The sequence below is a fragment of the Tamandua tetradactyla genome, chromosome X (assembly GCF_023851605.1).
Source record: "Tamandua tetradactyla isolate mTamTet1 chromosome X, mTamTet1.pri, whole genome shotgun sequence".
Taxonomy (NCBI): Eukaryota; Metazoa; Chordata; class Mammalia; order Pilosa; family Myrmecophagidae; genus Tamandua; species Tamandua tetradactyla.
In genome coordinates, this window is record NC_135353.1 from 7,272,400 (window position 1) to 7,284,875 (window position 12,476).

Consider the following 12,476-nt stretch of genomic DNA (forward strand, 5'->3'; position numbering starts at 1 on the left):
AGGTGTGGGGAGGAGACCTGCCCCCCACATCCAGCCAGTTCTTTCAGCAAGTATTTGCTTTGAAAGCAGCTGCCCCAACGCTTCTAAAAACTGGGAATAGAGCAAAGAAGGACACCCATAGATAGCTTTTTTCCCCTTATATTAGCAAACCTGGTAAAGGTGAAGAATACCCAGACTGTTAGTGAGAATGAAGCTGATGCCACCGTTGTGGTGAATCATTTGACAAAGTCTCTCAAAAACTTTAAAGTGCACACCTTTTGTTCCAGCATTTCCTCTTCTTTATATTTGTCCTTCGGAATGCTTAAGAAACACACAAAGTTAAGTGTACAAGAATACTCATTGCTGCACTGTTTAGAAATAAAAAAAAATCTCAGAAACAATATAAGGAAATGTAGTGAAGTATGATACATCCATATAGTTGCTAAGTGAAAGAATGAGGTAGATCTGTAAATACACTGATATGGAAAGATGTCCACCTTTTATGTTAAGTGAGAAAAGCAAGATGCAGGACAATGTGCATGGTACACACTTGCCATTTTCAGTGCATATTTTCTTCCTTGTAAATCCGCATTGCCACTTGCTGTTATCTCCCTTCGGCCTGTATAACTTTCACTATTTCTTGTATTGCAGGTCTGTTGGTAACAGATTCTCTTAGCTTTCATTTATGTCAAAAGTCTTTATTTAAGCTTTATTTTTGAAGATATTTTCACTGAGTAAAGGGTGTTGTTGTTTTTTTTTTTTTACATGGGCAGGCACTGGGAATCGAACCCAGGTCCTTGGGCTTGGCAGGCAAGCATTCTTACCTGCTGAGCCACCATGGCCCACCCAGGGTGTTGTTTAACTCATGTTAACATTCGGTGATGGCTAGCTAATTATTGGGTCTCTAGGACTGAAAGAGAAGGGCAGTTACCAACGACCTAATTGACTCACAGAAGGGAAAGACCTCTGCATCCAGAAAACAGATGCTTGAAATAAGGGACATGGCAGAGGCTCAGACAGAAGCTCCTGGAGGCTCCTTTTCCCATCCAATATATAACCGAAAAAAATGAAGGCATCCCTGGAAGAATAACAGAGATTAATGCCATCGGTGAAGCCCCTAAAACTATAGGGACCTTAATCCCAACACAATACCCTATTTGAGTTGCATAGAAAACAGATAACCCTTGGAGAGTGGCCATATATCATGGCATGCATAAGCACATCTGACACCAACTGATGTTTTTCTTCCTGTGCAGCCATTATGCAGCTATTGATCTACCAAATGCATTGCCTCTCAACCAGATAGCAAAGACTGCTGAAACTGTGGTTGTTTTCTCTCACCATGGTCTCTGCTACTAAGTGTGCTCCCTTTATTAATTTTAAGGACAACTTTTTTTGGGAAAAAGTCTTACATATAATGAAGTACACCTATCTTAAGTGCATAGCTTTAAGAGTTTTAACAAAATCAAGATACCCGTTAGCCAGCACACAGATGAAGAAATCAAGCACAACCAGAACCCTGGAAATACCCACAGCCACTTCACAGTCGTTACCTACACTCAAAGGTGATTGTTGTCCTGGCTTATGACACTATAGGCAAGTTTTCTACTATTTTTAATTTATAGAAATGAAACCATCCAGTAAGTTGTCCTTCATACCTGGCTCTTTCACTCAATATTATATTGAAAGAGAAATTAACCTCATTTCTTGAAGAGGAGAGCAGGCAAAAATTTGTCAACATACTTTAAAAACACCACATTATGGATATTGTGGAACATTTGTACAGATTTCTACTGCGTATATGTTTGGTTTTAGTATATAATGACAAAAAATTTCCAAAGGTATTGTACAATTTTCATTCACTGGAAGTGTATGAAAGTTCTCATTGCTTCAGTCTCACTAACACAGGGTATTGTCACTCCTTTCCACTTTATCTATTTTATTGGGAATGCCATTTTTTTGAGATACTGTTGCTGGGTTGCTACTGGACCCAGGAACATTAAGTGAACTGTGACCTAAGTGTTATAATGATATGGATGTTTATCTTATCCACCAAGCCGTAGGTTAGTCCTTAGCATCAGCATCCATCCTCAGTTGAATTGGTATATAAGAGATCAGGTTCAAGCAGGTTCTGAAGGCACCAATAAATTGTATGAACAGGTTACTCAAATGCCACCTCCTGATATGACGTCATTTCTTCCTTATTGTACACTTATGGCTTAGAGTCCCCTATTAGCAGTGGACAAAAAGAGAAATTAATTTGAATCTGGTTTACAGATGGGTTGGCGTGGTGTACTGATACTTGGTTGAAGTTGTCTGCTGTAGCATTACATCCCCATTAAAAAGTGAACCTGAAGACTTCCAGGAACATGGCCTAATAGAGTAGCTCAAGTTCAGCTCTGGTCCATGGAAAAGTTAGAGAGGGGACAGAAGGGCAACTGAGATGGTGATTCATGAGTGCAACTGACCTAGGAGAGCCCTCTGCACCACATAGGGCTGCACTGGTTGTAGAGGCCAAGGAGCTGAGAAGCAGAAAGCTGGACCGTGGCGCGGAGGTGCAGAGGCACGGAGTCCACAGGAGTGCACGGATGGGGAGCTGGGGACTAGGAAGTAAGCCAGCCCCATTCTTTGAATGTGCTACCCTCACCAGCGCGTCCCCATGACCCACGACTCACCCCACACCTCATGCACCTGAACCCCATCACCTGTTCCCATTCCCCGTGCTCCAAGCACCCTCGGCACACCAGTCCCCAGCGCATGTCCCCGCCGCACACCCCCACCCTAAGTGCAGCTCAACCCACCTCTTCCGCACCCCTTCTGAGCACTATCTCCCTCTCCCTGTTCCCTGAAGGCTGTTGCCAGCACATAAAGGCTACGGGCGTTAACCTCCATACCCAGGCTACATCCACACACACACCCCCCCCCGTCATAGTGTTGCACAGCCTCAGCCTCACCCCACCCCACCCTCCAACTCTGCGCATCAGTTTATGGTACTTCTAGGCCCATGCATGCACAGGGGCCCTCAATCACATCCTTCAGCTCTGGGAACTTCAGTTTATGGGAGTCCTAGACCTACGCATGCACATGGCCCTCAGCCATGCTTCCTAGCTCTGAGAAAGTGATGACCCACACTACTGAGTCACATCTGCCCCCAACACATGAAGGCATAACACCGACCTCCTGTCACAGCTTTATGCATGTGCACAAAAGCCCCCACACCCTAGACCAGCTCACACCAGGGTTATGTCCCCCAGACTGGTGTACCCGCACAGCTACATCCTCCTGGGTGACTGGGTGCCCACATTCACAAGCACCAGTGTAACATCCCTAACCTGTACCTATACCTGCCCTGAAATGAATCACCACACTGTTGTGCCCCATCCTGTACCCTGCTGACTGTGGGGTACTCATTGCAGCACTGTTTAGAAATTAGAACAAATCTCAGAAACAATATAAGGAAATATAGTGAATTATGATACGTCCACATAGTTGCAAAGTGAAACCACCCTGCAAACACAAGGCCTTAGACTACTGAAAGAAATCAACTCCCAAAGTAAATCAATCAAGATATTTACATGCAATGAAAACAACAGAGGACCACTAAGCATTTCACAATGCAGACAGATACAGCCCCGCCTAATGACCAAATTAAAACACCAGAGGAAACACAGACATTTATTGCCCTAAATGCCTATATTAAAAATCAATAAAGAGCAAAAATCAGAACTTAATAGCTCACTTGGAGGAACTTGAGGAAGAACAGCAAATTAATCCCAAAGCAAATAGAAGAAGAGACATAACAAAGATTAAAGCAGAGATAAATGAATAGAACAAAAGAGCAATAGAAAGAATCAATAATACCAAAAATTGGTTCTTTGAGTAAATCAGTAAAATTAATGGGCGACTAGCAAGACTGACAAAGAAAAAAAGAGAGAGGATGCAAATAAACAAAATCAGAAATGAGAAGGGGTGCATAAACACAGATCCTGAGAAAAATAAAATAAATCATAAGAGGATACTATGAACAATTATGTGCCAACAAACTAAACAACTTAGACGAACTAGACGAATTTCTGGAAATGCACAAAAAAGCTACACCGACTCAGGAAGAAATAAAAGATCTCAGCAAACCATTCACAAGTAAAGAGATTCAAGTAGTCATCAAAAATCTTCCTACAAAGAAAATCCCAGGGCCAGATGGCTTCATAGGGGAATTTTATCAAACATTCCAAAAAGAACTAACACCAATCTTGCTCAAACTTTTCCAAAAAAGAGGAAACACTGAGGAAATAGGAGTACTACCTAACTCATTTTATGGAGTTAACATCACTTTAATATCAAAACCAGATAAAGATGCTTTAAGAAAGGAAAACTACAAGCCAATCTCCCTAATGCACATAGATGCAAAAATTCTCAACAAAATACTAGCAAATCGAATCTGACAACACATTTAAAGAATTATATACCACGACCAAGTGGGGTTTATACCAGGAATGCAACTATGGCTCAACACAAGAAAATCGATTAATGTAATACAGCACATTAACAAATCAAAAGGGAAAATTACATGATCATCTCAACTGATGCGGAAAAAGAATTTGACAAAATTCAACATCCTTTTCACATAAAAACACTCCAAAAGATAGGAATCAAAGGTAACTACCTCAATATGATAAAGGGAGTGTATAAAAAACCAATAGCCAGCATTGTACTCAATGGAGAGAGACTGAAAGCTTCCCCCCTAAGGTCAGAAATGAGACAAGAATGCCCACTGTAACCACTATTATTCAACATTGTGCTAGAAGTTTTAGCTGGAGCAATCAAGCAGGACAAATAAATAAAAGGCATTCAAATTGGAAAGGAAGAAGTAAAACTTTCCTTATTTGCAGATGACATGATACTATAGTTGGAAAATCCTTAGAAATCTACAGCAAAGTTACTTGAGCTAATAAATTCAACAAGGTGGTGGGATAGAAAATTAATGTGCAAAAATCAGTAAGGTTTCTATATACAGGCAATGACTTAGCTGAGGAATCACTTAGGGAAAAAATTCCATTCAAAATAGCAGCTAAAAGAATCAAATACTTAGGAATGAACTTAACTAAGAATGTAAAGGGCTTGTACAGAGAAAACTACACAACATTGCTAAAATAACTCAAAGGAGATCTAAATAGGTGGGAGGACATTTCCTGCTCATGGAGAGGAAGGTTAAAAATAGTTAAGGTGTCAATTCTCCCCAAACTGATCTATGGATTCAACACAGTACCAATCAAAATTCCAACATCCTACTTTGAAGACTTGGAAAAAGCTAATTACTAAGTTCATCTGGAAGAGAAAGAGACCCTGAATGGTTAAAAGCATCCTAAAAAGGAAGAACAAAGTGGGAGGATTAACACTCCCTGACTTTAAAACCTATTATAAAATCACAGTGGTCAAAACAGCATGGTACTGGCACAAGGATAGAAGCATTGACAAATGGAATTGAATCAAGAGTGCAGAAATACACCAACAAATCTATGGTCAACTGATTTTTTACAAGGCCCCCAAATCCTCTGAACTGGGACAAAATAGTCTTTTCAATAATTGGGCATGGAAGAACTAGATACCAACTGCCAAAAGAACAAAAGAGGACCCCTATCTTACACCCTATAGAAAAATTGTCTCAAAGTGGATCAAACACCTAAATGCAAGAAGTAGCACCATAAAGTTTCTAGAAGAAAATGTAGGGAAACGTCTTCAAGACCTAGGAATAGGTGGTAGTGTTAGGTCGGGGGAATAAGGGAGGGCTCTATGGCTGGAATCATGATGTCACTCTGGAACGGGAGGTGAACCACTACAATCAAGGTCTTTGCACAGCAAACATCTATTCACGGACATCTAACCACCCGCTGTTCAACCCACTAGCATAATAAGCCTTTGTTTAATGTGCTGCCCCTTTCATGTCATCACCTAACCCCTGCCCTTAAAAACTGTACTTGCCAAAGCCTGTGCGCAGCCTCACCTCACTCCCTCCTGGGTTCTGTGAGCTCTGCCTGGGAGCACAGCCAGTAAAGCATGCTCATTTGCAATCCTTTCGTCTACTTTCCTTTCTCTCAAATACCTCATATCTTAAAACCTTTCAGGTAGCTTCCTAAACTTTACACTGAAAGCACAAACAACAAAAGGAAAAATGGATAAACGGTAACTCCTCAAAATCAAATGCTTCTGCACCTCAAAAGACTTTGTATAAAAGGTAAAGAGGCAGCCAACTCAATGGGAGAAGGAACAGTAAGATGTCTGCATCCAACCTGGGAATGTTACTCAAGGGATCAATAGGAAAGAAATGGCACACACAAGTATGTAATTAAAGAGCTTAAAGAAAAAGACTACCGAGATGTGAGTATGGGAAAGGGACCAGTGAGCATTGGTGGGCTGGTTCACACTGGCTTATGAGAGACGGATTGTAAATTGTCAGAAATTTTGTGAGCTGGCTGTTAAATGCAGTTATTAAAAATTTAATTGCTTAACCTTACAATCAAACAAATTATATTAAAAGAAAATTGTTAAGCAATCAAAAGTAATCACTTTAACAATATTTTAGTACATTTTACTGTTTATCTGTGCTCTCAGATTTATTTGTCTATTGTACCTGTGTGGTGGAAATACTGTATGAAGGCGTGTGACTGGGCACATAGAAAACGCCCCCATGTGATCTTTCCCAGAAGTCATTCCCGTTGCATCCTGAACCTTCAATGGCTCCTTAGTGCTTCCAGGCTCAAGTACAAGCTCCTTGCCCTGGACTTTGTCCTCAAGCACTCCTCCTCTTAGCCCTCATCAGCCCAGCAGCTTTTGCTGGTACCGTTTCTCACTCTGCTGTGTCCATCCTCACCCCAATGGAGAAGTCCTACTTTCCCCCTCTAGTCCCTACCTCCCCAGCGCGCCATGTGGTCTGTGGGTCTGCGAGTGTGCAAGATCAGCCCTCGCAACTGGGGGCCACCACGAGCATCCAGATCTGCTGCTCAGGGCGGAGGCGGGGGGGCATCGTATATGAGGTTGGACAGGTTGGCGTTGGCAAAGGGTTGGCGGGAGGCGAGGTCTGAGGCAGGACGGGTTTGGCGGAACAGGCCACGTGCCTGGCAGCCTTCCAAGGAGTCGTTTGCGCAGGCACATTGAGAGCCTGCCTTGCACCACGTGTTAAGGGGCGGAGCTTCTTGAGCGGCTCAGTCCTTTGTGGAGGGCAGAGAGGTCGGTCGTGCTGCAGTAGGGCTCTGACGGGTAGGGAAAGAAGTAGCAGGTATGCAGGCTGGAGATGAAGGCAAGTCGGGCAGCGCAGATGGCCAGGATGGCCAGGATGCCCAGGCTGGTTCCGGAGCTTCTGACTGCCAGGGTGGCCCCGAAGTCTCTGGCGGCTCTGGCGCCTCTGGTGGCCCTTGTGGCTCCGATGGCTCCGGTAGTGCCGAAGCAGGTGGCAGTGCAGCTGGAAGTGCTCTTTCAGTCGTGTGCGCAAGTGGTGCTCCAGCTTCGTCCACCAACCAAGGATTACAACGCCAAATACGTGCATTGTATCTTTTAGGCGGATCCTTTCGGGGCTGTGGAGAGGGATCCATAGCACTGGGGTGGAAGCAGGGGTAGGGACTTGTGGTGACATGAGTGGGCAGGGCGAACCTGGCAGGAGTTACGGAAAGGGGAGTAGGGCTGGAAGGGACTGGCTGGATGGAGGGATGCAGGAGGAAGGCCTGAGAGGGAAGGGGGAGGGCACAGATAGTCTGAGGGTTGGACTGAGGGAATGGACTGGGAGGTGCGCCAGAGCGCCCTGTGGCAACAGGGCTGAGGCGTTTCTGGAAGGCTGGCGTTGGAGCGCTAGGAGGCGTCAGGGTCAGGCAAAGTCAGTCATGGCTCACACCTTAACCATATCTCCTCCAGCGTCATTAGAGTGACTTTCCCATCCCACATGGCGGCAGAGATTGCACGCAGGTCCCTGGCCCCATTCGAAGGACGTCACCTGCTTGGGGTTCCGAGGGAGTTAACTGTCACTGGCAACATCCTGGTCGTGTCAGTTCTAGAAGGGGCTGAGGGGCGGGGGTGGTGGTGGAGAGGACTGGTGACCGGAGGGGAAGGGGCAGGGGGTGGCTGGGTTGGGGGGAGGGATGGAGGTGGTAGCAGGTGTGCAGGGCCAATCTCACTCCAAGGATGACTTCACTGGAGACTGAGAGATACCTAAATGGTAGTTTATAAGTGCACGAGGCTTAGAACTGAGTTTATACTTTTGATTTGATTTTCTTTTACTCTCTTTTAGCAGATGGATCACTGGTGACCGGGATCAATTCCAATATGCCTTCACCTACTTCCTGGAGCAGCTCTACCTGGTGGTGCAGACCCTGAAGCGCCGTGGGCAGATGTCTCCCACCAAGAATCTACCTGGAAAGGGGGTCTAAAGTCTAACCTTTTGTTATTTCCCAGGCAGTGCCTCCTTACCTATGGCGTTGATTCCTGGAGTCCATGCCACTTAAGTTTTGGAGTCTGATTTTTTACCCCAATTGACTGTTGGGTGCTCTTTTGTTTCCCAGTTGCAGGAAGAGGGGGGAGCTTAAATGTTTGTTAATGCAGAAAATAAAACAGATATTCTTTTCCATGTCCTAGTTTCTTTTCAGCTATGGCACATCTGTATTTTCTTCCTATTTTTCTTGGGTTGGAGGGGAGGGTCTGTGATTCAGATATTTGGGTAATACAAGGTAATTAAGATAATGTAAGAAATGAAGGAAACGAAAATCATTTGGGTCCTGACATTCAGCATTAACTACACTCAACGTTTTGAAACACCTTAGTTTTATAATTGCATTAATATATTATTAATATATATAATAATATATATAAGAATAATATATAATATTTACTGTTTTGAAAGTTTGGCATTAAGTTTTTAACTACATTTTTCTTAGCTTATGGCCTTTTCCATTTTAAAAATTTTTTAAAATGATATTGAATGGATGTATTATAAGGTAATTATGCATTATAAGGCAATTGTTGAATACTTGAAATTATTTTCAATTTTTTTCTTATAGGTAGTGATTCAGTTGAATTTGTATATATGTCTTTGCATGAATGGTTATATTCTTAAAATAGATTCTGAAATGGAAAATTACTAAGTTAAATATTTGCATTTCTTTTTCCTTATTTATTTAGTGTGCTTTTTAAGTTGAGGTAAAATTCACCTAACATAAAACAAGCCATTCTAAAGTGAACACTTGAGTGTGTGAAACCATGAACTCTTATCTATCTAGTTCCAAAACACTTGCGAAAATTTTGGAAACACCTAAAATTGATAACCTGTACCCTTTAAGCAGTAAGCAATTAATCCTACACCCCCAGACCCTGGCAACCACAAATCCACTTTTTTTTTCTCTATGAATTTACCTATTCTGGATATATCATATAAATACAATCATACAATTGTTGACCTTTGTGTCTGGTTTCTTTTATTTAGTATGTTATCCATTAATCCGTTGCTGAACATTTGGATTGTTTCATCCTTTTGACTGTTGTGATTAGTGCTGCTTGAACATGCGTGTACATATATTTATTTGAGTAGCTGTTTTTCAGTGCCTTTAGGTGTATGTTTAGAAGCATTATTGCTGTATCATATGGAAGTTCTATGTTAATTTTTTTTTTAAACATGGGCAGGCACTGGGAATCGAACCTGGGTCCTCTGGCATGGCAGGCAAGCATTCCTGCCTGCTAAGCCACCGTGGCCCACCCAGTTCTATGTTAACTTTTTGAGGAACCACCAAACTGTTTTTACAGTGACTAAATTATTTTACATTCCCATCAGCAAAGTAGGTGTTTTTGGTAACTGACTGAATCTCTTTGTTATAGATCTGATTGGGATTTCTATTTCCTTTTGAGTCAGTTTTGGTAGTTTATGTGTTTCTAGGAATTTGTCCATTTTATCTAGGTCATCTACTTTGTTGTTGTACAGTTATTTATACATTATTTTACAATTGTTTTATTTATCTAAATTTGGTAGTGATGTACCCATTTTCATTTCTGACTTCAGTTATTTGGATCTTTTTTTTTCCTTAATTGAACAAAAAATTGGCAATTTTTTGTTACTCTTTTCAAATAATGAACTTTTGGTTTCGTTGATTTTCTTCATTGTTTTTTTAGTCTCTATTTCATTCACCTCTGCTGTAATATTTATTATTTTTCTTTCTGATACTTTTAAATTAGTGTTCTCTTTCTAATTCCTTAATGTGTAAAATTGGTTATTGATGTGAGATTCTTCTTTTAATGTAGGTGTTTATAGCTTTAAATTCTTTGTGAGCACTGTTTAGCACATCTCATAAGTTTTGCTTTGTTAAATGCCTTCATTTTCATTTGTCTCAAGTTATTTTCTTGTTTCTCTTGCATTTTCTTCTTTGGCCCATTGGTTGTTTAAAACTGTGTTGTTTAATCTTTACATATTTGTGAATTTTTTTTACTGATTCCTAGCATCATTCCATTGTGGTTGGAGCAGATAATTTGCGTGATTTCATTTTTTAAAAATTTATTGACACATTGTTTTGGCCTAACATATATATGGTCTATCCTGGAGAATGCCTCATGTGTACTTCAGAATAATGTGTAACCTGCTGTTGTTGGGTAGAGTGTTCTAGATGTGTCTGTTAAAGCTGTCGGGTTTAAAATGTTCAAGCCCTCTATTTCTTTACTGATATTCTGACCAGGTTTGTTTTTTTATTGTTTTTTTTTCCGCATGGGCAGGCACCGGGAATCGAACGCATGTCTCCAGTGTGGCAGGCGAGAATTCTGCCACGGAGACACTGTCACACTGTCCTCTGACTGGGTTTTAACACCTATTATTTAAAGTGAGGTATTGACGTTTCCCACTATTATTGTAGAACTATTTCCCCCTTCCATTCTGTCAGTATTTGCTTCTTATATTTTGAAGTGCTTTTGTTAGGTGAGAATATATTAATAATTGTTATATATTCTTCATGGCTTGGCCTTTTAATCAATTTGCAATGTCCTTAATATGCTACCCTAGCTCTCTTTCTGTGACTTCTGGAAAGTCTTTTTCTAGCCTTTCATTTTCAACACATCTGCATCCTTGACCTAATATGAGTCTCTTGTAGACAATATATATAATTGGATAATGTTTTCTTTTAAATCCATTTTGCGCTCTGTTTTTTAACTGGAGAGTTTAACCCAATTATATAATACAGTGATTACTGATAGGAATGCCTTACTTCTGTTATTTGCTATTTGTTTTCTTATATTTTTTTCAGTACTATCTTCTATGCTTGAGCTTTTTATCATGTACTGTTTTTAGTTCCTTCATTCCCTTTTCTGTATATTTTTAGTTGTTGATTACCTTGGTGATCACAATTAACACCTTAAACTTATAACAGCATTCTTTGAATTAATACCACCTTTGCTTCGTGGTATTCAGAAGTTCTGCGTCTGTGTATCTCTGTCCTTTCCCTTTCATATTATTGTCACATATTACAGTTTTATATGCTGTGCACCTGTTAAGATGGGTTTATTATGATTTATGCATTTGTCTTTTAGATCATAGGAAACAAAACGAAGAGTTATAAACCAAAAATACAGTAATACTGCCTTTTATATTTACTTATTTACTGGTATTCTTTATTTCTTTGTTTGGATTTAAGTTACTGTCTAGTGTCTTTTCATTTCATCCTGAAGGACTCCCTTTAGCATTTCACATAGTGCAGATCTACTAGTGATGAACTTGTCTCTTTGATATCTTTTGTTCTTGAAGGAAAGTTGTGCCAGGTATAGAATTCTTGAATGACAATTCAACACTTTAAATATGTTTATTTTACTATCTTCTGGCTTCCATGGTTTATTATGAGAAATCAGCTCTTAATCTTATTAAGGATCCCTGTACATGACTATTTACTTTTCTCTTGCTGCTTTCAAGATTCTCTTTGTCTTTGGCCTTTGACAGTTTCATTATAACATACCAGAATAGATTTGAGTTTATTCTACATGAAATCTGTTAAGCTTCATTATAACATACCAGAATAGATTTGAGTTTATTCTACATGAAATCTGTTAAGCTTCATTATAACATACCAGAATAGATTTGAGTTTATTCTACATGAAATCTGTTAAGCTTCCTTGATATGTAGATTCTTGTTGTTTCTTAAATATGAGATGTTTTCAGCCCTTATATGTTCAAATATTCTTAATGTATCTTTCTTTCCTCTCCCTTCAGGACTTCTGTTACGCCTATGTTGGTATGTTTGATGCTGTCCAACAGACCTCTGTTATTTTTTCTTCATTATTTTTCCTTTCTGCTCCTCACATTGGATAAACTCATTTACCATATCTTTGAGTTTGCTTGTTCTTCTCTTTGCTCAAACCAGCTGTTGAACCCTTTTTGTTAATTTTTCATTTCAGTTATTGAAATTTTGAGCTATAAAATTTCTATTTGATTTCTTTTCATAATTTTATCTCTTTATCAACATTGTCTTTTTGTTGAGATAAAGGTCTCC

At 40.4% G+C, this 12,476-nt stretch overlaps 1 protein-coding gene across 1 annotated transcript; it reads left to right on the forward strand.

Moving 5' to 3' along the window:
• The first annotated feature begins 7,162 nt into the window (after window positions 1-7,162).
• LOC143671073 (EKC/KEOPS complex subunit LAGE3-like) lies at window positions 7,163-8,716 on the forward strand. Its single transcript, XM_077146018.1, has 3 exons — window positions 7,163-7,520; window positions 7,882-8,010; window positions 8,255-8,716. Exons 1-3 carry the CDS (start codon window positions 7,255-7,257, stop codon window positions 8,391-8,393), a joined length of 534 nt encoding a protein of 177 aa, XP_077002133.1. The 5' UTR covers window positions 7,163-7,254; the 3' UTR covers window positions 8,394-8,716.
• The last annotated feature ends 3,760 nt before the right edge of the window (window positions 8,717-12,476 follow it).